This window comes from Jatropha curcas, chromosome 3, assembly GCF_041381405.1.
Source record: "Jatropha curcas cultivar XTBG-Jc1 chromosome 3, XTBG_Jcur_1.0, whole genome shotgun sequence".
In the NCBI taxonomy this organism is placed as follows: domain Eukaryota; kingdom Viridiplantae; phylum Streptophyta; class Magnoliopsida; order Malpighiales; family Euphorbiaceae; genus Jatropha; species Jatropha curcas.
The window spans coordinates 2257789-2285634 of NC_143153.1; the positions used below are offsets into that span (position 1 = coordinate 2257789).

Consider the following 27846-nt stretch of genomic DNA (forward strand, 5'->3'; position numbering starts at 1 on the left):
CCTCTAACTAATCTATATCTATAATATATATAAATGTGTGAATCACTGAATCATGAGATTTTTTAAAATATTCCCGATAAAATTATATATATCTTACAATGTCTTTATTCATGGCCAACTAAAAGTTTTTAATTAAAAAAAATAATTTTATTTAATTGTAATATTTGGCATTTGACTTACTAAGAAAGAATCATACAATATTATTATCTATTATAATTAATTTAGTTAATTTAATATGATTATCCATTTTAATTAATTAACTTAATCAATATGATTATCTATTAATATGATTCTATTTATAATTAAATATTATAAAAGGGGATAAATTTTAAGTCCAACATTTGAATTATGTAGTTTTAGTTTTCTCAATTAAAAATGTTTTATTAAAAAGATAATGAGTCGTGTATATAATATGATTTTATTGTGTAGATACATGATAAGTATTTCACAATAAGAAAGTTTTATAATTATTTATTAAAATGTTAAATATTTTATTTTGGATAATGAATTTACATATTAGATAATAATTTATCTTGAAAAAAATTATTATTTTTTAAATCTTCACTATAGTTTTTCCATTAATTTAGTTAGAATTTTGTATTTCTTTTACAATAAATAGATGATTTGTTAATAATTAAACATTTTTAATTTTCTTGATGATTAAATTATAGTTTGATTTTATTTTTGGATACATATTAATGTTTTAAGAATCTATATTTATAAATTAGGGCTGTAAAATTAAGTCTAATGGCCGGGTTAGACTTTATTTTGAGACACTTTATTACATAAAAATAGAATATATATATATATATATATATATATATATATATAAAAGTACAAAAAAAGTAATATTGCTGAGTAATTTATATTATGAATAATAATAATTATTAATATCTATTGCAGTGAATCAATATTTTAATGAGAATAAAAACGATAAATTTTATATGGAAGGTGCCATTTTAACCGGAAAAATAGAAACATTGTGCTTATCAATTAGATGTGACGGTGCAAGACTTGTAATTAAAAAAAAAAAATAATCATTATATATGTAAAAGTGTTTTTTATTGATTATTGTATTTATTTTAATATAAATAATAATTTATATTTTAATATTATATAAATAAAAATATAAAATGAGCGCAAACAGCACAAAGAATAAGTATCCTGAATGCGTACCGTTGAACGATAAATTTTCACTCCCCGCAACAAAAACAAAGGATTAATTTCTTTTAGTAAAATTTATGGAACAAATTTATTTTAATTATAAAAAAGTCAAAATTAAAAAATGTTGGTGATTTTACTTTAAGTCACGATGTTTTCTATAAAATTTTTGCCAACTTGCCCTTTTCCAGGCACAAGTAAAGAAAAGGCCAGAACAGAAAATTAATCGCTAACTTTCACTAAAGTTTATAGATCCTCTCTCTCTCCCCTTCTCGCTCGCGCGCGCGTTCTCTCTGTTTTCTATTTTCCATGGCGGACCCTCCCTCTTCTCCTACTACCGCCATTACCATAGAATCGAATTCTAATAAGCCCGAATCCGTTAACCCGAACATTCTACCCAATCCAACAACCGACTCCTCAGCAGCACAGGCACCGTCACAGCAACAGTCGGCAACTCCTCCCGCATCAAACACTAACCCTAACCCTAGCCTGAATCCGAACCCAACTTTAGTATCTCCACCAGTACATGCGTTTCCATCATACGCGCCGCCGCCTCAAATCGCCGGTGCATCTGTGCCTTCCGGTGCTCAATCTTTCCGTCCAGTTCCTCAATTCTCTACGTTGCCGAATTATCAAAACCCTAGCGTTGGCGTGCAGCCGCCTGGAGTGAGTGCTCAGCCAGTTATCGCTTCTGGTGCTCCTGGCGCAGTAGCAGCTCCACCTCCCATGATGCCTTATCAGATTCCGCCAGCTCAGCCTCCAAATCCGGCCTTGAGACATTACGCGCCTATGCCAAATGGTTTTGCTGCCATTCCTGGAGCTGCTCCTCAAGGGACTATGCCCCTTCCCGGTGGGTTATCCTTCCCCTATTCGCTCTCGACTCTCCTTGAGTCCTTTCCCCTCGTTATACAGATTCTTGCCTTTTGAATTCCTTTAAGCTTGTATTTATTTGAATCTCATATAGTAGCTATTATTTGTTGAATGAGCATCTGAACTGTAGGCTATTAGTTATCATGGATATCGATTAGGCTTAATTGTATGATTTGGTGGAAAAGTGTGTTAAGAGGGGTGCGGAGAAATTTAGAAAAGGGACATCGATGACGGGATGTTTTCTCCTACAGTGTCTTGATTGAATACGGTGAGAAAGGTTGGAAGGCTTCATATTGCTTAAGAGAGTAGCATCTTCTACTACAACTCCTGTTTTGGTATGCACGTATTTGCCTGGTTTTCTTTGATTGTATTCAGAATAAACAATTTAATTGAGGAATTCGTTTTATTGCACTAAATTCAGCATTTGGTCTTTACCAATTAAAGAAATCATAATAATTTGAACCGTCATATTTCTCCATTTCTCCATTTCTCCATATGTCGTTCTAAATTATGTCTGGCTATGTCATATTTATTTAGTAGGCTACTTTCTGGTAGTTATAAGGATTATTTTCCTTTCATGGGTCTCTGAATTGCCTGCAGCAGACCATGTTAGCAACTGAGTGCTCCTTGGCATGCATTCTAAGGTATCACAATTTCTTCCAATTACAGTCTATATCTCTTCCTCCTGCTCTCTTGTATTTCTTTATGTTGCTTTCATGCTTGTGCATTTTACCGCTAACATTGAGATAAGTTAAAATGACGAGTAAATTAGTCTAGTTATGTGTTGTAAATCCTTGAGAGCATAAGATGTTCAAAATTCTGCAATTGGTGCATGGGATAGTTTGAAAAGGCTACTATTTTGCAAGTTGGTGCATGAGGTAAGCCCACTTCACACATCCATGTTTATGAGCTCGATCCTATTTTTCTTGATGTTTCCCTCAGGTTATCTTTTCAGCTGGTGTGCTTGATGCGTATGGTGCCAATCTCTATTTGCTTTTATTGTGTGGTAACAGCATTTTAATTGTTATTCTTTTGAATTCTTATCCACACATATGCATAATGGTGGGCACCAGAGTTATTTCTGCATTTAGTTTGTGGACCAGCTCTGACATGTCTGCATAGATGTTTGTTTTCTATTTTGCAGGAATTCAACGCTATCCCTCTCCATACCCAGCTATGGTTCGCCCTATATTTCCTCCTTGTCCACCTGGGACAGTTGGCATGCTTCCACCAGCAGCTCGCCCTCTTGTTCCAGGGATTCCCGGTGTTCGCCCACTCATACCCACCATCATCAGGCCACCTGTTCCTTCTGTCACACCAGCAGAGAAACCACAAACTACTGTATATGTTGGCAAGATTTCTCCTTCTGTGGAAAATGATTTTATGTTGTCTCTCCTTCGGGTACATTATTGATTGTGTTCTTTTTGCCTGTTATACTTAATGGTTCCTGGTCTCCTGTTTTATGTTTTGGTTTGGAGTGCTGTTTTGCATGATTGAACCTTTGACATTGTGAAGTCTGATTTTTTGCACTTTATGAAGTTCTGTGGACCTGTTAAGAGTTGGAAACGTGCTCAAGACCCCACCGATGGGACTCCTAGAGGCTTTGGGTTTTGTGAATTTGAATCTGCTGAGGGGGTTCTCCGTGCATTACGATTGCTGAGTAAATTTAATATTGATGGGCAAGAACTGGTGGTATGTATGGATATCTTGATATCTTCTTTCCCTATTTTATGATTATATTTCAGTGTTCTTATTTTTAACATTCTACCGACTATTTAAGCATACAGTAATTAGTATGAATTGGATATATGTGATGGTTGAAGTTTGCTGTTTTTGGGTGGAGACGAAGATGATTTAAGCTCATAATAAACCTGTGGTTGAATTTGCCTTCTCTTTCGCTTTGTCTTTCCTCTTCCCCTTCCCTTTGGAAATGGGAGATTTTAAGTCTCGAAATATTCGCCATGAGTGTGTCAGTCTTACATAGTTTTGTAAATTACTGAAATATCCCTCTGATTATGAAAGATATCCAAGCTACTGTGAACAGTACAACTAGAACAACTAAGCCTTAAACCCAAACTACTTGGGGACAACTATATGAGTTCTTTGTTTCTATTTTGCTATATGAATCCTTTCACTTCTAATTTGAACAGTAACATGCTAAAAATTATTAATGTTCCTTATTGATTGTAAAGACATTTGAAAAGAACTCTGATCAGAAGAGTGAATTTGTATCCAGGCTTTGAATTGTATATTTTATCAGATTGAAACCTCTGAAGCATCATCTTGGAAACCATTATATAGAAGGAAAAGAAAAAGGAAAAGCAACAGAAAAATATGGGCTAGCATATGGACATGTTTCATTACTTAATCTCTTTGCATTAGATTCTGGACCTGCTTCGTGAATTATCTGTCTTATTATCATCTGCGATTTTTTTTTTTTTTGGAAAATTGCAAGTGATCTTTGTGTTTTTGTGATTGTTTGATTGCCTGATTAACAGCTAAATGTTAATCAAGCAACAAGAGAATATCTAGAGCGGTATGTCGAGAAGAAAACTGAAAACTCAAAGAATCTGAAAGAAAGTCAAGCTATGGGGGTTGACAAGGAGGATGGAACGGCTGTAGGTGTTGAAAAGAATGAAACTCCCAAATCTTCTGTGGAGGACTCTAGCAATGCTAGCGACAAGGGGAACAAAGAAAATACTGATCCTGCCAACTTTGGGATTGTGACTGATGAAGACAAGGAAGGTGACAAAGAGGCTTTGGAGAAGCTCAGTAGCATGATAGAAGAGAGGTTGAAGACTAGACCTTTGCCTCCGCCGCCTCCGCCTCCACAAATACCTGCAGATGGTCCTGGGAATGCAAACTCAGAAATGCCAACTAAATCAAGGGAGGACTCTGATGTGGACATAAGAAGACATGGTAAGTATTTATAGTTGATATGTGATCACAGGCAAATTATAATGCTCTTTATTATTAGGTTACTTGCTGAAAAAATTTCTCAACTTGTCTCTGATTTGTGATTACAATGGTCAATCTTGTTAGTTATTCTAATACACATGCAATATAAGATTTCACATTGCTGTCATTGTAGCCAACTTTGAGAGGGTACATGCCTTAGCTTCTAGATGGTTAATATGGTATGTATTTTATTAATAAACATTTCACACAAGCTCATGTAAAGAAAGGGAGGGATAAAGAGAAAATTTTTTTTCTCCTTTTTAAGCGTTAAATGATGTTTAATAGTTTTTTAATCAATAATTTTCTGTAGGTCTTGCTGTAAAGTGAATACTTACTCTTTTCTTTCTATGGAAAACTATATATATTCAAGAGTTCTCGTATGACTTCCCAAGTTGGCTACAATTGAGAATGTGAAAGGCATTGCACATAATTTTGAAAATTAAAAAGGATGGTCTATAATGTCAAATATGCTTAACATTTGATTGTTAAGTGTATGCTTTCATCAGATTTTACCAGTTATATTACTGTTAAAGATATAAATATATCATGATTATATGAAACTTAATAGAAAATAACCTATAATGTAAGTCATATTGTAGGTCTACACCCATGTGTATATATATTGTACCTGATTTTTATTGTCCACTTAATTAACAATTTTCATTAACTATAGGGCTTTGAGTAAATGAATCAAGGTAAATGTACTACTAGAAAATCCTATACTTGATAGAAAATTAAGGGATTTTTAGTAGAATAATGATATTTAAAAATAGTTTGTTGATATCAGAGTGTTTAATTTTGTCCAAAAAAATCTTTACAAAAGTTCTCCTTTTTGGACCATAAGATTTTATTGTACTTTTTATGTTTAAAATATAAAAGTGTCCTTGAGGCCTCAACATCTGTAGATTTTACGTGGCGAATTTAATATTTTCTGAACTTAACAGCCTGTTTGGATTGGGGGGAGGGAAGGGGGGGCAGGTAGGGTTTGGTGGTAAGGTAAGGAAGGTTAAGTTTTTGGAAAGAGGTTTAAAGTTTTTTTATGGTGATTTGAGGGGTTGAAAAACCCCTATGTTTTCAACCTGCCAAATTGGGGGTTGTGGAGGGCTAAAAATTTTAATTTCCCTTATTATCCATTTTTTTAACATCTTAAATTGCCCCTTTCGTATTTCTTCTTCGTTGTCGTCTTCTTTTTTTTTTTTTTTTTTTTTTACCTTTTCCCTTCATAGTTTAAAAAGAAATAATTTAATATCCATAAATTAATATTTTTTTTTCAAAATATAATTATAACCGATTTATATATTTAATATAACAAATTCCGTGAGCAGGATATTTTTGTAATTTTATATTTAAGATTACCTTTAAATACCCTCAAACCAAACAACACAAGGTTTCTTAAACCTTCATTAACCTTATCTTCTTCCCAAACATAAAAAAGACCATCACTTAATGTTATCATACCTTATTTCAGTATAACTTCCCTCGCCACATCCAAACAAGCCTAAAATGCTTGTATTAATATTGGTATTTTTCTTGTTTATAATTCTGCAGACTCAGCCGAAGATAAAAATGATGATGAGACAACTAGTGACAACAAGGCCGCAAGTGAACAGGATAGACCTGGAACAAGCTCTCCTGATAGGAGTAGGAAGTATGACAGGAGAAGCAGAGAAAGAGACAGAGATCGAGATCTAAAAAGGGAAAAGGAACGAGAAGTTGAAAGGTATGAAAGGGAATCGGAGCGAGAGCGGATTAGAAAAGAGAGGGAGCACAGAAGGATGATTGAGGAAGCAGAACGTGATTATGAAGAACGATTAAAAGATTGGGAACATAGGGAAAGAGAGAAAGAGAAGCAGCGGCACTATGAGAAGGAGAAGGACAAAGAAAGAGAACGCAAAAGGAGGAAGGAGATACTTTATGATGAGGAAGATGATGATGATGATTCAAGAAAAAGGTGGCGCAGGAATGTCTTAGAGGATAAGAGAAGGAAGAGGCTACTTGAGAAGAAGGAAGATGAAGCTGACAGACGCGAAGAAGAGAAGGAAATTGCTGAGGCAAAGAAGAAGGAGGAGGAGGAAAAGCGACAGCAGCAACAGAGAGATGAATCAAAGCTTTTATCTGATCATGTCATGAATGGAAGTGACAAGAAAGTTCTGGCTGAAGAAGTCAATGATGAGAGCAAAGATAAGGCATTTGGAGGTGAAAATGAGGGAGATTCTGGTAATGAAAACGGTATAGGTAATTTTTTTTTTTTTTTCAATAATTGCTTTTGTTTACTGTTGTTTTGCTCTAACATACGCAAGGAAAAAACAAAAGACAGCAAAGATGATGTGCAAAGGCGCACACATAAAATACAAGCAATTGAAAGAAACAGAGTTTTTCAACTTTTTTTCAATATTTTGAATGGGTATAACCTGAAATTGCAGATGATGGTGTCTTACAAAATGGTACAGTTGATGAATCAACCATGGCATCATTGGCTGAATCAGATGTACGGCAGAGTGGTAATGCACCTGCAAGAAAGTTGGGTTTTGGTTTAGTTGGATCTGGCAAACGAGCGGCAGTTCCTTCAGTTTTCCATGAGGAGGATGATGATGATGCTCATAAGGAGAAAAAGATGAGACCCCTGGTTCCCATCGATTATTCGACGGAGGAGTTGCAGGCTGTTCAACCTACAGTTTCTGCAGCACAGCCGCCAAATCTTGCTGCTGCTGCTGAATTTGTAAAGCGTATTTCTAATGTTACTTCTAAGGAAGAGAAACCTGATGTGGAAAGAGAAAGAAGTAAACGTTCTCATGATAGATCAAGTCAGCGGGACAGGGACAGGAATGATGAGGATATTAATCGGATAAGAGATGACAAAGATAGGATTCTTGAACGGGACAGGAACTGGGAACATGGCCAGGAGAAAGTAAAAACACCAGATAAGCAGAAACTTTTGGATGCAAAACAGTTGATTGATATGATACCAAAAACCAAGGACGAGCTATTCTCATATGAGATAAATTGGGCAGTGTATGATAAAGTAAGAAATCTCACCTACCTGTGTCCTGTTTCTCATTTTCTTGCACTTCAAATTTTGTTCAGATATTTTGCCTCATTATCTCTGTTTTATTTACTTTAGTTTTAACTCATATCAAAAGAAGTGCTCAATTTGTGAATTGCTCATTGCTTGATGTGTAAATTTCTATTCTTGTAAGTTTTCTTAAAAAATAAAAACAAAATCTGGAAATTTCCTGGAAACTGTGCTGTTGTTCACTTTGATTGCTGCAGCTCTGATTCTTGACATTCATAATTGCATTTTGATTTGACTCTTCTACTGAAGAGAGCAGTGTTTCTGTCTTTGTTCTTGTTAGTTTGTATTTATAAGGCATGAATAGGTTTTACCTAGCTCTGTTATATTCTTAATCTGCTGTTGGTTGAGTTTAGAAGGACCATCTTCTGCCTTAAACCTAGATGGAAGTGTGCATATTTTCTCACTAGGCTGATCTCGAATGTGCATGATGAGCCTGGTTAGTTGAGGATTCCAACACTGCATATGTTCCTCTTGTGGCTCAGTAGTTGAAGTGTCTGTTTAATGCTTCAAATTGATGGAGTGTTCATTTAAGCTCTTTCATGTTTTCTGTGTAACGGTGCTATTTTCTAAGTATATATTACATTCATTATGTTCTAAAATGTTGCTCTGTTATTTGATTTGCTTTTTCACAGCATGAACTTCATGAGAGAATGAGACCGTGGATTTCAAAGAAGATTACAGAGTTTTTAGGAGAGGAAGAGACCACTCTGGTAGATTACATTGTATCAAGCACTCAAGAACATGTGAAGGCATCTCAGATGCTGGAGATGCTTCAATCGATATTGGACGATGAAGCGGAGATGTTTGTGCTCAAGATGTGGAGAATGCTTATCTTTGAAATTAAAAAGGTCGAAACTGGTCTTGCGTTGAGGTCAAAATCATGAGAGCATATCTTATAATTGCTACAGTACTACTGTGAGACTCGTATTCTTCCTCTTACTATGTCTTATTTTTGGTAGATGTAGATTTTTCAGTATGGTAGAACAAAGCATAGATTGCAATCAAGGTGTATCAAATGTTTTTCAATTTGAATTGTTTCAAAAAATAGTACAATTTTCCGTCTTCAAGAAATGAAGGATACATTCTTGTACTGAATGCACTCTTTTGGTTGGTGCTTGTAGCAAATGTTCAAGTTTTGATTGTAACCTTCGATGGAATGATCCTTCCAGTAGGTTCTTGTGCAAAAAAGATTGCTTCACCTATTGGGCAAATCAATTATAAACAAAAGATTATATGGAATAATTTATTTTAGCCAGAATACTTTAATGAATCATTTTTACTCTACCGTTCTATTATTTTTCACCAATCTAGTATATGAATGAATGAGGTAAAGTAGTTTATTTTATATTTGGATATAACACTTGATTGTGTTATATATAAGACATTTGAAAAGCAAAACTTACTTTTAAGCGCACGTATTCCAGGTAACTTAAATAACTACAGTTCAGTATTTTTTTTTTTTTTTCAAAAACAAAACTTCCTTCATATTTTAGAAAATGAAAAAGAAAGCTAACAGTCAGCTATTAGCTTATTAGCTCCATGGTCAAATGCCTTGCTTCTAATACAAGAGAATAACACCACAAATTTCCAAATGGTTAGCTGCAAGAGAACTTGAGATGATGGAGGATGGCATGAGGAATATGTAACCGAAAAAGAAAGTGCTCAGTTTACACATTAACATTCCTTCTATAAAAAGCCTAACTTCAGCTATCTCCTTTATGGGGATTACCAATTCACAGGTTTAAGAATCTATCCTTGCAGAAGAATTAGCTGGGGGTCACATGATCATAGCAAACAAAAATAATTTCCTACTGACTGGGGCAACCACAAAAAGTGAAAAACGTAATAAATGAATGAAATCTATTATACATCTGAAAACTTCGATACATAAATTTGACATTTTTATACAAAAAAGGAAAACCCCAATATCAATTGTTTTCTTTTCTTTTTTTTTTTTTTTTTTTGCTGTGGATGTGGATTTGTTCTTCAGGAAAACGACTGTGATTCTCGAGTTCTGAGAAAACAGTATGTTGTACGCAGCAACTTTATATATACAGAGGTGCAAAGGCATCAATTTCGCCCACCCCTACCAGCAGTCTTCAAGCCCATAGACGACTCGTGTTTCAGTTAGGTTAGAAATTTATGTTCAAAATCGGACAAATGCGACCTGCTGGTTAATTTGGATTCTGGCAACAAGATGAATGCTTTTTATATTCATCCTCCTGAATCTTTTCTTTTCTTGGCTGATCTGCTTTGTGGTTTGCCGTTGTCAATCGGATCAACAGTACTAACTCTTACAACTGACCTGCTACTTGGCTTTGGATTATTTGCTAGATCTGTATTAGGCGAGGAATTATTTTCCAATCTGCTACCAACTTCTGCAATTTCTTTAGGAGAAGAGAAGGGAAGAGGCTTTTCATAGACAATAGCAGCATCCAAGGTGTATATTCTGAGGGCAAGTGAGGAGACAGTAGCAATCTTAGCTGCTGCGGAAAGTGATGACCAATACCACCATTCATTTCTCAAGTAATCTGTCTTAATCATGTTTTCAAATACAATTGTTGCTTGAACCATCTGAAAATAAAATAAAATAAAAAAGAGATCAATACATCTTTCCCATTAAATGCATATGGGAAATGAAAAAAAACCATAGTGGCAGCAAAAACGTGGGGAACATTGTCAATCATCACTATTAGTGCACACCATCTATGGAGAGGACATGTGCTTGTTTAAAAATATTTTTCCTGTCCTTTTAGTTTGGAGAGGACATGCTTACAATATTTGCATTACAATGCTATCATATTACATTACTTTCTATTTTAATCTGAACAAATTGTGCAATTCTAATTATTGTCAATACATCTCATCCTAAAAAAAGGACCTAAAGGTCCATATTCCAGTGGGTCACGTCTTCAAGATTTAATCTATCAAAAAGATAACATCCAAGAAACTGTATAAGAAATAATAATTAAAGTAAAAACACGTCATACAATGCCAGTTTTACTTCAAGATGAGCAACTTAACATGTGCAATATGCAAGTCTGCTTAATTAAAAAAAGAAAATAAAAACACCAAACTAAAGTTGCTTGTGTATTGAATCACTCAAAATGTTGCAAGTTTCAAGTGTTCAATCATGCAGCCCTACAAAGAGTATATTAACAGGCACTTACCAAGTTCATGAAAGTTGTGACACTAACTTTGAAATGATTGTTTAGATCAGAATAAAATAATATTCTCACCTCAAATACCGACTTAGCAGATTTGACAAATGCTCGCCAGGCACATCTTTTTTCCAGGTGAGCCTTCGAGGATTTTACTGCTGCTTCAGGAAGCGCAGCATCCATATCAAGCAAGTTGATTTTGAGCTGCCTCAGAATTTGAGCCCCCTTTCCCACAAGGGGCCTCAATGAAGAATCATGAATTTCAGATAAAACGTTCCTTCGTTTTGAAGAGCTAAATCTCAAAGAGGATTGATCTCTCTTGTCATTCAGTGTGTTCAATCTACCAATTTCTTCCAATCCATTATAAATGCCACCTCCAGTGCATCTCTTAGAAGAGATGATGGAATTGTTAAGATGTTTCTTGCTGGCTATTGTGTTTCCTTCAACAGCTCGCTGAGACTGATTTTCCACACTTGTGGACCTATCACCCCAACTAGCCTTGTTTTCCCAGGAAGTCATTAACTTCAAGGTGGGGTCACTGAGATAAGGAGATGCAGATGGTACAAACAATGGATTGCCATTTGAACCAAGAAGGCCTATTTCCTTCACCAATTCTTTATTAGAGCTTCTAATAACAAACTTGGCACTTATCTCTTCAATGTTGTAAGGGGATGAAAAGTCCTTTGGAAATCCAACCAACCCAAACTCAATCTCATGCCCCTCACTACCAGACTTGCATTGTCTCATTTTGCCAGAACATTCTCCCTGTTCACTCTTCAACGTTGCCTTCCCTTTCAGGGCATCACCAATCACTTTGCTGTTCTGAGAGGCATGTGAAGCTGAACTGCACTTTCCATCATTGTGCTCCTTGAGAACACACTTAGTGGGAAATGACCAATGGCAGGAGCAACAATGATGCCTAGAAGGCCATATGGGCTCTAGGCATTCACAACGGCACATTCTTTCATCATAAGTTACTTCTGCATTTTGACTCCACTCTACTGGAGTGTTGTTGACATCCAGTTCCAAGCAAGGACCATATCTCTTCTCAAGTGCAAAAGAAGCTTTAGTCTTAAGAGCATTCAACTTCACAGTTTTTTCAACATTTACGGGCATTGCAGTAGGTTGATACATTTCTTCAACATAATCTCCAGTTTTATTGGAGTTATTATGTCCAACTTTCAGCCGCTGCAAAAGAGACTCTATCAGCTCTCTCTGTGTTGGGTCACTATCCATCAACCATTGAATAAGTTCTTCAATTTCAGTATCGGATTCATAAGAAAACCATTGACAAGATACTAGAGCGCCATTAGCCACATCAGTTAAATATGAACTAAAAGCATTTGGTTCTTTGAACTTCAACAGATCCTCTCCTCCAGTTGGAGAAGAATTGAGAGTCAGATTGTCAGACAGCAGTTTTCCGTGCTCTTCGACAATGCTCTTTTGCTGCACCAATGTTGTACCATCAACAACCACCCATGGAGATGTACCCGGCCTATAAAAAACCCAGTACAGTCGTCCAGCAGAGTCCCGCCCTAAAAAGTCCTTCCTCAGAGATACCTTTTGTAATTGTGAGTCCAGACAGTTAATTGAATCCCGCAAGATGGAAATCCTATTCTTGATGACGATTGCCTCAAGGTTACTGGCATGTAACTCTTTCAAATCAGGTTGGTTTACTTGACATTCAGAATCAGGAATTTTCATAAATTGACTTCCACTGCTGGTTGAATGTTGTTCTGGAACAACTTTTGGGTATAACCAGTATGGTTGTTTAGTAAACTCATTTGAACTGTGAGCCTGTGGACCATCCTCCAAATATACCAGATCAATGGAGGGGTTCAAACATAAACTGCTACTATTAAGAGGCTGTCCCATCAATTTTTCATAGTTTGGGAGCATACTACTCATACCTTCCATTCCCAGTTTTCCAATGCCATTAAGCGTTACTGTACTCGCTTTTCCCGCCTTTTCGGCAAGGACTTCTTCTCTACACTTCAGGTTCCTCCATTCCTTAGATAGTGAACGCAGTTTTTGCTGCAAATCAGCAGATACTGAGGCACAGCGATCAAGGTTTTCACGAATATTAGAATTGTTCAGCACCTCATCAACTAAAAACTTAAGAAGGAATACTCTCTGCACAAAAAAGAAAAAATTTCTGTTGAGCAATAACACCTTAACTGTGTAAAAAAAATCTAGAAAAACGCCATGCATGTGAGCATCAGATCTATCATAAATCAAGTAGCAACTATTATTTTGGTTCAATTGTTTCCGTGTTTCATGCAGCTGACAACTAATTTGCACCCAACAACTAAACAAGATGTACTTGGTCAGAATTTTAATCAGTACCTAATAGTTGGTAGAAGTTTCAACTCGTTGCTGATTTCACCAGCTGCATTTAGAGTTTTTTCCAATCAAATGATAGCTGATTTCCAATCAACTAATTACTAATAATTACTAATTTTCACTAGCTCGCAACCCTTATATACCCTTTATGGATTTGATATTTAGTCTATGAGATTCTTAACACAAATAATTTTGTTAATTTTTCAATAAAAATTCACAGGGGCAACAGCTATGACCACTAATTTTGTCTGTGAAATTACTACTATAATTAAAAAATTTTTATATTACTAATAGTTGTATTTAGATAAAGATTGAGAAGTGATTCAACTCCATACTGCGCTTCCATGTTTGGATATAGAAAATAATTTGATAGTGGTAAAGTCAGGAACTCACAATGCAGATGTTAAAGATCAGCGCGCGCAAAATCATTATTTTAGTGCAAACTAATTGATTTCAACAAAAATATTTTTGTAATAGAGCAATCAGACAAAATATGAACATTCAATAAGGTGCAATTGCAGAATTATACAGAGAAACATACAGATTTTACCACTTCATCAAATTTCATACTGTCTAAAGATATAAAAGTTAGTTATATTAAGGGTTGAGAAACAAACCTCTTCTATACTATACTCCCAATAATCCTTCACTTCCATAGTTGTACCTAAATGTGTGAGGGCATCCAGAACACCATGAGTAAACTCTCCTTGGCGTTTTCTTTTCAGGCACTGGCTAAGCAACTGAGGAACCTTTGAAGCACCCTGCGTGGTGCAATGTCCATTGATGCATGAAGGACAATACCAGTTTCCTTCAGGTATCCTTGCAAGTGGAGGATCTAAGCAATATGTATGATATCCAGAATCACATTTGTCACACAACAAAACATTGTCATCGTCTTTATCTACACCACAAGCTTTACAGACACCTTCTTCCCAAGGTGCTTTGGGAATCTCGCTTACAAGCTCAAGAATCTCTTCCATTTCTTTCTTGGCCTCAGAACTCAGGCACTCCATAGCAGCATAGCCTGTAAGTTTCTGGACTAGCGTGAGGACCTGCACAAGGTTTTCACAATATTGAATCTTAAATGCAAATTTGGGGACAAAGTACTCCAAATCCAAGGAAACCTTATCCATATGTTGCAAAAACAATAAAAGAAGAGGTGAAACTTAAGCTGCCCAATGAGATCTGGAAAGAGAAGCAAACTTTAACCAACAGAACATTGGACATGCATTGAACAAATGGTATGGCAATGACTGAGTAAGATCATTATCTAGATGAGCTCTTTGGAGAGAGAGAGAGAGAGAGAGAGAGAGAGAGAGAAGCAGGGAGAGAGGAGAATGGACTCCCAGTTTCATATAGAAGGCTAAGTAGATGTTGCAAAATTTTAAATCACATGTTTTGAGATAAATGACGCTGATAATCTCTCTCTCTCTCTCTCTCTCTCTCTGAGTGTGAGTCAGCAGGGCACCCTAGGGTGTTGGGTGTATGCGGGTGCACATGCTTGTAGTAGGATCAACAAGGAAGAAAGCAGGATGGAATACAAACCTCTTTTTCATAAAGCAACTCAAAATTTTGGGATAATGTATCAGCCAAATGTACTAAATCAGACTGATCAGCATATGCCGTACGTATATGATGCCAAACCTGCCAAGAGAAAAGAAAAGATGCATTTTAGGGCCAAGAACAATATATTCCTCAAATGAAGCAGCAAAAAAAAAAGTATCCTACTAGACAAGAAAGAACAAAAGCGAAATTATTAAAAAAATAATTCCACTTCGTATTCCAGCTTTTAAAAGACATGTCTAAACCAGGTGGATATGGTAGACTACCTAATCTGAATCAAACTTAGTATCCTAAGCCAGATTGTATGACGACTAATATAGACAGTTTTGCTTATAATTGTGCACATTATAAAAGACTAACACTAGAAGTAGTGAAATTTTAACAAATCCTTTAGATTTACCAAAGGCCATTAACCCAAAAAATTTCAATAGCAAAAAGGTTACCTCCCGAACGTCCTCTACGAAAGCTTCATGTGATCCTCCATAGGCCCCAAAGGCCAGTCTCAGATCAATTGTTCTGAAGTCTAAAGGACGGGATACCATTGTAGGGAATCCAAGTAGTCCCTCATCATCATTATCAGAAGCGTTAAGAAAGGTTCTTCCCAGCAAATTACAGAAAACTTTATCTTCATCAGCAGCAGCAGCACGGCGAAGCACTATTCGACATTGTTTCATTATCACCTCAGACAAAGAACTTATGCACTTGCTTTTTCTCTTCCTAGTAGGTTTCTGCTGCCGATTTTCACCACACACATCTGCCAATAGTGATAGAACAGCTTTCTGTAATCAATCAGAAAGAAGAAAACTTGAGTCCAGCATCAACCCCACAACCTTTGTCATAAGAACATTATATGCTTAGAGAAGCTATGGCTGAAGACTTTTGATAACCATGAAAAACTCTAATCAAGTACAAGAAAGAACTCTTTTAACAGTTAAAACCATAAAATTAATTTGCAGAAATGACAGCTGAAAACGGGGAAAAAAATAAATAGTAAACAATAATATCCAACACTATGCTTTTCAGCACACAAGTTAATTAGAAGTTTCGCCAAATTTTAAACAACCCACCACTTATAAACAAAAAGAGTTGCTCATACACAACTTTCGCATCCCCAAAGTTATAACACAATAGCTTATGAATTTTCTTTCATTGGTTAAATAGGAAACAAAAAACGCACATAAACGAGTTGGAGATAATAAACACTCCTTTACAAAAGTTTAGAATAAAACCTTAACACATTTTGATTTAGATGCTGCCAATTTCAGACAAGCATGAGAAATATCGTGTCTTGCCTAACCACTGGTATATGCAACCTCTTGCAAGCATGTTAACACTTCTATTCCTATAATGGTAATATAATAAATCCAAACATGTTCCGAAATGATGAAAAAAATTTGACAAACATGTTCTGCAGCATGCAGACATAAAACGAAGAATATGTTGAAGATAGAGCCAAAGAAGGTGGAAAGATAAATGTCTGGTAATAGTATTTAACAGTAGAGCCAGTATTGAAAATTTTCTTTTTCCAGTAAGTACCTTGGTAGGTCCAGAAGCATTTCCCTTGTACACTTCCTTACTAATTGAATGTTCCAAAATCTTTCTTGCCCATTCTGGTGGATTAAGAGCTAAAGCATCATAAATACACCTTCGAATCCTTGCTCCGACATTTGTAGGTAGCTTTCTAACAGGTTCTAGCAGTTTAGCCCATTTAGGAACTTCACCATCATTCACTCTAACTTCATTGCTTGAACTGGGTGCATCAAAGTCATTGGAATCCATAGTTACGTGGTCATTAATATTTTTCGATGCACCAAAGATCTGCTTTGTAGCCTCTGCAAGCAGCTGAGAATCAGAAAAATTAGTGCACTATTATCCAATAAACATTAAAACAGACAACAATCAAACATAGATTATACAAAAAGCCATGGGGTTAAGGAACTAATGCCAGACATTAATCAAGCCAGTAAAATTTGCAGAAACCAACAAAATATCTTGTTTTGCCATAGACATGAAGCATCAATATTATAAATGCTAACAAACTTGTTAACAGAAAAATCACACATAGTATATCAATTATGAAATTAATAATCCCATTTCAGTTTTGTTTTGCAATGAAGAAATTACTTCTCTGATAATATAAATATTTTGCCATAAATGATGACAAGTTCTCTAATAACTTTCTATATTAGAGTTGGACATGTGTAGATACAAGTGCAGCATCTTTGACTCTCCAATAGCCATTTTTTCTGTAGAACTGTCCCACATACTATAGCTCCAGGTGAACATAAATATCAGATCAAAGAATTGGAATGATAACAAATTAGCAGCGGGTCTACAGGCAAAACAATCCAGTGTACATTGAGTATAAGAAGGGGGAAAAAGAACTCAACAAATTCTGCAAAATATATAATATCTCTACATTAAATTGGAAACATAATCACTGAGATTTGTCAATTGTGATACAAATCTAGCAATTTGATTTGATAAGCTTATGCCCTCAATCCAAGAATGATAATCTCACACATCTTCCAGCAGTTCTAAATACATTCATAAGTACCCAAATAAAAAAGGAGCTAAATTTTGCTTCAAAAGTCAAACAAAGAATTGAAGATATAGTCAAAATTATATACAAGACAGTGGCATACCACTTATTTATGAGTTTCAGCTAGCTGAAATCATGATATCAGAACTTCTAGGTGTGTAGCTACAAAGTCTATTATGCATGCAGTCAGTTTCAAAATAATATTTCTAAACATATGTTATCTCTCCCTTTCTTGAAATTCTAAAATTGGCACTCATCTCTTAAGATTATATATGTTTTTTGTGCTCATGAATTTTATGTGCATGTATTCTCATATCCCACCCTGTCTCGATAGCATATGTATGGAAACAGAGCATGTTACCTTGCCATAAGATGAACCAAATTATAACTGCATCCAAGCATCTTAAAAGGGAATTCAAGCTCTTCGTGTGGACAGGCAATTTCTATACAAGGTAAGAAACATGGGAAATTTGACCAATCTTGGAATGCTATGAAGATGAGAGTAATTAAAGCAAGATTAGCAGTTTGGACAAGCAAATGATTTAGGCATGCCGCAAACAGATTGAGCTTTACTTATCACTTGTTTCTTCCTGATCAGCAACCTGGAAATCAACTAAAGCTTGACTTTTCAGCCACACTTTCCTAAATATTTGAGTTTGAGCAATACTGTAGTCATATTGCTACCATCAAGCAGTATGGAAGAGGAAGATTTAAATTCATAACTACAGATCTTGGAAATGTACAGTTGGCCGCTTGGCCCCTAATAAATGTAAGCGAATGCGTATGTAACACAAGTAGCAACATTATAATTAGTCACCAAGTACTCTGGTTTGTTTTTACTAAGGTTTAAGATTTCTGCTTGCATTTCTCTTATTACATTACTTCACAAAAAAGAAGAAAATAAAAAGATGACTTCCTTCCTTCTGGTAAAGGTAAGAATCCTAAGGAAACTCAATAGATCAGAGAATTTAATAATCGTTGCTATACTGAGGCATGTAGGTATCCATAATCAAATATCACAATTCAATTGCTAATTCCCTAACATCAAACACTTACACTATTGTGTTCATCATATTATAGAATAGGTTACATAATCTCTACATAAATTGCAACAATTATTTGTCTACGCAAGCATATGTGATAGATGATTGTAATTAGAAACCGAAGAATATGAACCTTACTATTTATGAGACTGAGCAAAATGGTTGATGCAACCAACATTGTGAGATAAAAAGTATAATCTTAAGACCATTTAAAGACAATTTATCTATCAAAACATAATTAAGGAAAGAAAATATCACTGGATCATAGACTAGGAAATGAAAGCCAATCTACCAGTGCATCTGCTTCCATTACAGCCACTCCTGGAAGAGAACCATGAAGTGCCCCACTATCTCCTTGCAAACAATGAAATACTTTGCAACTTTCACGGGTTACAGCCTCCAGAGAATCAAGGTTACCCTCCATGGATGAGACAGTCAATAAATATCTTCGAGCCAGTTCTGGCCAAGTAAGTTCATTTATAGGCAGTGAATCAAGCATTGATTTCCAAGCAATAATCAAGTGATCTGCATCTTTCTTCCTTCTCTTTCTAGACTTAGACTCTCCACTGTCAAGAGTAGGATCTACAAAACCAGCCAACTTGGACTGTAATTCTGCCAACAATACTTTCAACAGTGAGAGATGAGCTTTAGACAAAGTTTCGCCAGTGCAACTGCTATCAGGTGCCCATTTCAGTTTTGCACCTTCTTCCAAAGTTTCCGTTTCAGCTGTGATTAATGGATGTTGACTTTTCCCACTAATTGTTGAAGCAGAACTACTCCTAGGAGTAGAGAAACAACAGTCTATAAGTTCCTTTTCAAGATCCTTAAATGATAAAGGCTCTTCTAATCCCAAAACTTCAGAGAACCGCCATAGTAACTCCCATGACTAAAAAAATAAAACAGAAACAATAAGAATATGAAACCTAATTTTAAGGAAATCTTTATTAAATTGTTCCAAGTTTTTATAGTTCTAATTCAACCATAATTCCATACCTGAAGAACATCACCAACTAAAACTGTGGGAAGCTTTGAGCTCAATGGCTTGCCAGGGGGACAGAAATCCTTTTGAAGTTGCTTTCTATGGTTTTTACACCTATTTAACGTGCTATATGCTTCTTTCTCACTTTGCACATCATATTTCCTCTTAGCCAGAAGAAACCCATTTCCAACAGTCTGCAAATTTGACTTGTCACTTCTCTTACTGAGCAACGCATAGTCTGAACATGAATGGACCCCAGGAAGTTGCTCTATTATTTCTTGCACAAAATCAATATCCAGTCCGAATCTGTCCTGGGCTAACCACTTCATCAATGCTTCACAACTAGTAGTAAGCTCCTCATCACTTTCAACATGATGAGGAATATGTAAAGGAGCGGACATATGGCAAAACTTGGCTAATGAATCAGTTGATTCAACAGCTTCAACTGTCTCGCTGATCATGCATGATGACCATTCATAAGCATGTCTACAACAAAATTTACATACACCAGTCTGTTTGTACACCTCATGACAAGAATGCACCAGCTTCTCGGACACCGCTCTCCAAACTGAAGATGATGATCTCCCTTCCACTAGAAATTCACCAATATCGTCACCTAGTCTTCCATTATTAGATGAAGGTTTCCCAACATTCTGTACAATGAAAGTTGAATTTGTGTGCAAGTCATAAATTGATTGAAAATGAGAGACTTCATCCACAGCAGTTGCTACACCTGTCAAAATATTAAAATCCAGGTGTGGAGGGCTAGGGTCTGAGAATATCATCTGAAAATTTATATCCTCGTGGTTATTGATGCCAAAAGTACTATCAGTTTTATTAATATTATCCATGCCAAGGCTTGGCCTGGACAGGACTATTGACCCAGTAGGAATGGACCGAGTAGAACATGGATACCGTTGAACCTTGAAAACTGGACCAGAATCACCACCGTCTGAGATATCACATACAAAAAGAGATCCAGTAATCTTGTCATGCCAACTGGATCTGTAGCCTACAGGCCAAATCTGGCTAGTACAATGATAGGAAGGTCGTGGATCAACCTCTCCCACTGAAAGAACAAAAAAATCTTCAAACTGAATTGGAAATCCATCCTGGAAGAGCATTTATACAAAAGGTAAGATCTTAAAGCATTTTAAAAAATAAAAAAACAAAGAATGCAGCACACCAACCTTACAATGAGAAGCTCCATAAACATCAGCAGGTCCCGAGTTAATGTGTGCAACTCTTGTATTACTCCTCAACTTCAAAGCCTCAGCATCCATGTTCTCTACACCGAATGAGAACTTGCCAGCAATACTGCTTTTCAAATTTTCTTGACACTCTTTCAAGTCCTTGGTCCTTGAGAACATCAATGATTCCTTTCTTATTCTGTGAAAGTGTAACCTGTTCTGTGTTAAAGCAAATCCATCATTTCTGTACTTAGCATACCAAAGAATGGAGTTTGACACCAATCCAAGATGACAGGCAACATCAAATATTGATCCAAACTTATTTCCATATGGTGAACAGTAGTAAACGGCAAAGGTTTTACACCTGTTCTGACAAAAAAAAAAAATCTACACGCCGACCAGCATACCATGATTATCAAAAATCGACCATCTTCCAGCATGCCGTGCTTATCAAAAATGAAAATTTTCTCTTAAATTCTGCAAAACTTTTCACTCTGATTCTCTTACATTCTGCAAAAACCATTTCAATCTGATTCTCTTAAATGGCCATCTACTCAGGCGGGTGCTTTGTGAACTTGACAAGTAGAAAATTTGAATATTTAAACCCTCAATTCAAAAACCCTCCCTTTAGAAGCCCACCAGTTTAACTCTTACCACTACTAAAGAAATTAACCAGCTTTAAAAATAAAAATAATGATAACAATAATAATAAATTATTAATAATAATAGTAGTAGCAATACTGCTCCATAAAAATCAAAACTTCACCCAATTAAACTCCAAATAAAAACTAAAATTACCAAAAAGGGCAAAAAGAATCATACCCAGAATTCACAAATTCGCCACTTTCTTCTCCCTCAGCCTCCGTTGGCAACGCATTGATGTCCAAAAGCACAAGTCTACCCTTACCACCTGCACTCCCCTGGGCGGGCGGCGGCGCAAGAGAGTCATCTCTAGTAGAAGAGACGAACGTTTCACGAGGAGAAGATAGAGGAGTCTCGTTAAGATCGATGTCAAACGGCACCGAACGGCTCTCTCCAGGCTTGTCGTGAAAATCTTTAAGCTCCATCCTCTCCGTTAAACCACCAAAACAGATTCCGACACCGAGCTCGAACTCCAGGGGCCCCGATTCTCTGTGGCCACGAGCATTATAGTCTGAAGTGAAGCCCCGAAATTGAAGGCGAAAAATGAGTGAAAATATCTGGAGATCGAAGGGTTGAAGTGTAAATGCGAAAGCTAGGGGCGGAGAGACGGCGAAATGACCAAAGAGTATAGTGAAATGGAAGTTGGATTTTGTGTTGTGTGGGCGTGTTTAGAATCGAAGCTGAAAGAAAGAAAGACAATGGTGGGTTGTTCTCGGGAGTCGCGAAAGGCAGGTTTTGGGGGTTAGCACAAGGAAATGACAGAAATAGACAAGGTAGACTCATTTACGTTGGGAGAATAGAAAACGACGTCGTCTAGTAGCGTTTTTACGCTGTCCTGGCGACGACAACGTCACTTTTCCAGGTTTTGAGGGGTACACGAAACGCATTTCTGGAAGCAGAAAGATCAATTATTTTCAAAAGAAAAATCCAATTTATTTTAAAGATAACACCGAAACTGAACACATTCATCACATAAAAACAGAGCACCCTTTTGTCAAAACCGCAGTAAAATTAACACAAATCTTGTTCCTTTTTTCACGAGGTAATTTCACCGTTGTTTCTGAAATGGGCACCAATTATCATGCCTAAATTTTAATTTATAATAAAAAATTACTGGATAATAAGCATGATTAGATGCGTGCTAAATTGAATGATGGGTTAAGGTTATCCCTTTCTTCTCCAGTGTTCAGGGTGTTGAGTGCGTGTGTCTCCTCGTGAGAGCTCTTTGTCCTGAAGTAGATGGGCCTAATGTTCCATTACGTACTTCGCGAAATTTTACAATTTCACCCCAATTTGATATTTGTCTCAATTTCATCCAATTAATTTCACCTTCAATTGCAATTAGTTTTAGTAGGACAGAAGATAACCTTAGGGTAATTTATCCGTAGCCACCCATCTCGCCAAAACGCATCACTTAGAATAGTCCGCAAGTGGAGAGAAAGCTCACAACTTTGCTGCACTACCTCCTCATCGCAGAGTTGTTCCGGCGATTCAAAAACCACATCGAACCCTTCTTCCAGTATCTTCCCTGCACCAGAATCGATGGACATCTTCCTCTGTTTCTCGAATAACATCTTAGTTCATTGACTGTAACCGCTTATTTCGTTCTTCAGTAATTGAAATCGGTAGGGTTTCGCTCTCTTACACAATCTCCTCTTTCAATGCTAGGGTTTCCCTCGGATTGATTGAATTATTTTTTTCAATCAGGTGTTTTCCCTTGCAATTTCAGTTTAGGCTTCCGTCATCTGATTGCAATTACCACTAACATCAACAAACGAAAATCAAATTTCCTACTAATTCTCATATTTCAAAGTTCATAGCGGTATTAGATATTTAAAGACCACATAAATACGTAAAATTTATAAAGTGGAGTGTTAAGCAACATACCAAATTTTGGGTCTTCTCCTCCCTCTGTTGATCGACTTAGATAACCGCGGGCTAGTGATACGAGCGATTTAATGAGCAATAGATGGAAGCTCTGGAGGTATCGATCAATAATTCCAGTTCTGCGTTCGTGAGATTTTGAAAGATTTCAAATATAATGCTTTCTCTCGCATACTTGCACTTCAATAACGGTGCGTTTTGGGAGATGGGCATTGAGCGGCTTGAGTGTAGATAATCCGAGATTATGCGTGGGGCTACTAAAAGCAGCAATTTCAATTGAGGATGATATTGCAACAAAAGGTTAAAAATAAGGTAAAATCCACAAAAACAAAATCAAGTTGAGACCAAATTGCAAAAGGTTGTAAAATTCGGCGTGAAACGACACGATATATTGAGCTGAATGCTTGCGTGCAGATCATGCCGTTATGTCCTGTTTGGTACACGATAGAAACTCACTCTTTGGCAAGTTACTGGACTTTAATTTTTTTTTTTTTTTTAAATTCCTTTTTTGGGTCTAGTCTAATGGAGCAGATTGAGTCGAGGCATAAGACAAGGGTTTGTTGGTAATTCACTCTTTCAAGACTTCAAGCAAAAGGTCTGCGGTCAAAGTGAAGCTTCGTTATTAGTCATGCACCCGCAAGTCAAGGATACTAATGGAAGTCACTTCCAGTTTAGTCTAAGAAACAACCTAAACAACTATAGAGGCACTAATAAGTAATTAAAGAAAAGAATAAGGTCAATTCAATTACAATTATCCGTTAGAACAGGTTACATTAAAATTCATTAGCACAAGTTAAATTAAAACTAAGTTTACAAAGTTTTACCGACTGAGAGAGACTGCTGTTCAACAATTACAATTTCATACAAATTCCCATTTGGATATGATATCAGATGACCCAAAACCAACTTACAATGGAGCCAACAGCCAGACCAAGAACTAAGAATAAAACAATAACAATCCCAGCAGTCTCTGCATGCTGTATTGGGACAGCTTTTGGGGCCAAAATCATCAAAACGCTTGTCAAGTAGCCATTAGTAAGACCCAAAAGACAAGTCAAGATTGTTACCGGGATCTCTGTTCGGAAGAATTTAGGGCCATGCAAGCAACCTAAAAAGAGAGGGAAAAAGAGCAATCTTGCAAAACAACTGCCAATGGCAAGCTTTGCATCTTCCAGCAGATAGACTGCAGTCAAAGACTTGCCGATCAGATCAAACACGTTGTAGCCTGCGATGAGAAGGATCGCATACCAGTCCTTGAGAGTTGCAGAATGCACATCCTCCGTTATATAACCTGGGAATATCGACAAAGTCACAAGATATATGAGCAGGATTCCAATCCCGTACCATTTGACACTGCCGACAATCTCCCACAGGGCTGATCTCCACTGAGCCCCAGTTAGAGGCCCTTTCTCCTTCTTTTCCTCATTGACAGCCTGATTTTTCAAATCAGTATAGTACTTAATAACTGGAAGGTGATGTGCCACATTGTAAAATACAATACATATGGCCATAACCACAATTCCAACAGCAAAATAAAGATTTGCACTTTTTCTAAGGCCATGTCCATCTTGAGAATATAAAGCTTTGGTGATGATTCTTAGAAATGAAACAAGGACCCCTGCATTCAATAGCTTGAAAGTTCAAATTTTTGCCCTCAAGAAATCTTGTGTAGTCAGCTTGCATAATTAATCAATACAAACATTACACCTCAATTATAGAAGCAAAAAATTAGGAGCATGAACAGTGAGCACCACAAACAACTAGTAGATTTGGTAACTATCAATTTTCTGCATGCAATTTAACTGATATCAAGCTTTTCTCGTATTCCTTACAGCTATTCTAGCATTACAACTTTCTTTCATGGACTAAAATGAAATGGTAGATGAAGATGACTTTTTTATGATAGAGATGGGAAGTAATATGGGTCAAGACTTAAGACCTCAACCACCAATCCAACAAACCTCCTCCCAAACCATAAGTACACTTGAAGATTTAACAAGCTCTTGCAGTGTTCTAAGCTACAATGGGAGAATTTTCTATGGTTCTTAAATTGCTTGGCTAGGACATCCAACTCTCGATAATTTTCAGTGCACAAGCAGCTAAAAAATGAATAGCTCTATGGTTTCAGTTTAGAGTTTTTTCTTGGTATTGCTGGTTTCACGGGTCAGTTTCCATTTCCGTACAAAGTCGACATCCCAATTCACATCAGGAGTAAAGAGTTTGCAAAGAAAAAAAAAATTATCTTATGCTTTGATCGAAAAAATTTAAGCTTGAGAATTTGGAGAGCACCCACCCGATAGCTGCTTCCCCTTGTGGTTGGCTCCATTTAGACTTTGCTTAAGCTATTGTTATCCTAGGTAAAGTTCCTAAAGTTAGTCAACCACTAAAGTTGCTGGTCGGTTACTCCGCTCGTGATATATGAAGCCAATAAACCAAAGTTAAAATTGACTTATAAGCAAACTAGATGGAATCTAAAAGGGGTTCCTGTTATGATATTTGCTAATAGATCCGAATTTGCATTTTAACACTGAGTAAGGCGATGACTTTTCTAATTTTCTTCAAACTCATTACCTAAACTAAACAAAAGATTAAAAAATTCAACTTCGGCCGTTTGATAACAGCTACCGGAAAAAAAACAAAAAAGGAAACAAGACCCAAATGCCATAACTCCATCAAAATCAAATCGACTTCATTACTTCAATACCAAGATTATACAATAACTGAACTTTTAACAAAATGTAGTCTATTTGAAGATGATGCCACATAAAATCAAATATAACCAAAGTATCTAATTAAAGTAATAAAATAGTGGTATATAAGTAAAAATTAATTACCCGAACCAGCAGTGCCAGCAACAACAGCCTGCATATACCTCTCCGGCAACTCCCCAGCAGCCCCAATAAGCCCACCTTGGACCAACGCATCCGCCATACCGGAAAGCGCTACCGCACCGATACTAACATCAAAGCCATCATACAACCCGATTCGACCCTTTATATAAACCGCGTCCATAACCGGGACAACCAACAGCGCCAGCACAAAAAGGGCGAGACCCGCATTTATCCTAACATAAGCATCAGATACATGCGCATAAAAGACTATCACCAACAGGCAACAGAGACCCACCAACATATAAGCGACGGCGAATATGCGGTCAACGGAGACACCGGGATAGATGTAGGAGAAGTAATCGACGGCGGTGATGAAGGCATTCCATGGGAGAAGAAAGCCGAGGCCGAGAGTGAAGTAGATTATGTAGGCTAAGTGGAAAGTGTCTTTTGGGGCATTTTCAAGGATGACGGAACTAGACACAGTGACTGTCGCGGAGGTGGTGGTTGTGGTGATGGGTAGTAAAAGAGAGGTTTCGGAGTCGGGTACAGCGTCGGTGGGTCCATCGGCGACACCCATGACGGAATTGACAGGGCTCGGTTTTTGGATTTGGGATTGGGTTTTTGGATTGTTGATCGGATAATTTGTTGGAATCTCTTTTTCTATGATTAGAAGGGGATCAGTTCATAGTCGTTGGTTGGCGGAGACGTCGAAGATATTTTATTAAACGGCGATCCTTTTGTTTGCGTATTAACTATTAACTTACAGGAACCTTATAATGGGCCCCCCTGTCGTTCTATTCTAATTTTTGGATGGTCTCATTAAGAAGTGTAAAAATCAGCTCAGCCGGCTCATAAGCCATTCGATCCGATTCGAAAAGAAATTTGAAAAAATTCAGCTTGAATTAAGCTTGGATTTAATAATATTCGGCTCAAAAATTCATCGAATCTTATCAAATTTATATATATATATATATATATATATATATATAATATTATTTTAAATTATTCGAATTTCAAATCAAGCTAAAATTAAGCTTGAGTTAAACTTGAACCTATATTTTTAGGTCCATTAAATTTCAAACCAAACTAAATTCTATAGAATCAAGTTTCTTCCCCTTAGGAACATGTGATTCACGCACCTATGTGGAAAGCATTTTATGAGAATTTATTGAATTACATAAATTCATTTTCAAATTTTGTTACTTTAAATATTATACCCTCAATTTTTAGTTTCCGAATTATACAATTTCCTAAATATTAAATCTTTCCTTTTTTAATTAGACTTATCTTATTTAAAATATTTAAAATTTTCAAATTATAAGTTCTAGCCGTCTCTCTCTGGCTCTCTTTTCTTGCGTCCTTCTAGATTTTATTTCTAAACTACCATTGACTGTCTTCTTTGGTCAGCAGTGGTTTCTTTTCATCCTTTACTGTCGTTTTTTTTATTTTACTTAATTTTCTTTTTAATAATTTTCAAATCTACGATCGTTTGGAACAAAATTTGAATTTAACCTCTTAGATTGAGTGTTTTTGATACCTCTTATTAGGGTTATTTATTTCTCTCCTTTCATGGAGTTGTTTCTCATTATTGAGGAGTTTTTATTTA

At 36.4% G+C, this 27846-nt stretch overlaps 3 protein-coding genes across 11 annotated transcripts; 1 reads left to right on the forward strand and 2 right to left on the reverse strand.

Moving 5' to 3' along the window:
- The first annotated feature begins 1348 nt into the window (after positions 1-1348).
- On the forward strand, positions 1349-9157 carry LOC105644574 (splicing factor PWI domain-containing protein / RNA recognition motif (RRM)-containing protein). Of its 5 annotated transcripts, none has more exons than XM_012229968.4 (7): positions 1349-2011; positions 3176-3432; positions 3571-3723; positions 4530-4950; positions 6538-7218; positions 7413-8011; positions 8695-9157. In XM_012229968.4, the coding sequence occupies exons 1-7, from the start codon at positions 1471-1473 to the stop codon at positions 8944-8946; spliced, it is 2904 nt and encodes a 967-aa protein (XP_012085358.1). In that variant the 5' UTR covers positions 1349-1470; the 3' UTR covers positions 8947-9157. The 5 variants fall into 5 exon arrangements, with proteins under 5 accessions (XP_012085358.1, XP_012085360.1, XP_012085357.1 ...); XM_012229970.4 differs by having other exon boundaries at positions 6538-7206; XM_012229967.4 differs by having other exon boundaries at positions 1350-2011; positions 6538-7224.
- Positions 9158-9896: 739 nt separating this feature from the next.
- On the reverse strand, positions 9897-23602 carry MBD9 (methyl-CPG-binding domain 9). Of its 5 annotated transcripts, none has more exons than XM_012229963.4 (11): positions 23413-23598; positions 21706-23270; positions 20884-21097; positions 19708-20805; positions 19007-19600; positions 16666-16971; positions 15573-15908; positions 15112-15210; positions 14184-14618; positions 11302-13356; positions 9897-10636 (listed from the first exon to the last, which is right to left on the reverse strand). In XM_012229963.4, exons 2-11 carry the CDS (start codon positions 21948-21950, stop codon positions 10277-10279), a joined length of 5742 nt encoding a protein of 1913 aa, XP_012085353.1. In that variant the 5' UTR covers positions 21951-23270; positions 23413-23598; the 3' UTR covers positions 9897-10276. The 5 variants fall into 5 exon arrangements, with proteins under 5 accessions (XP_012085353.1, XP_012085354.1, XP_037497189.1 ...); XM_012229964.4 differs by having other exon boundaries at positions 20884-21082; positions 21706-23286; XM_037641261.2 differs by having other exon boundaries at positions 21706-23286.
- Positions 23603-24124: 522 nt separating this feature from the next.
- ENT1 (equilibrative nucleotide transporter 1) lies at positions 24125-26988 on the reverse strand. The gene is made up of 2 exons (XM_012229962.4): positions 26244-26988; positions 24125-25027 (listed from the first exon to the last, which is right to left on the reverse strand). The coding sequence occupies exons 1-2, from the start codon at positions 26815-26817 to the stop codon at positions 24297-24299; spliced, it is 1305 nt and encodes a 434-aa protein (XP_012085352.1). The 5' UTR covers positions 26818-26988; the 3' UTR covers positions 24125-24296.
- Positions 26989-27846: the final 858 nt, after the last annotated feature.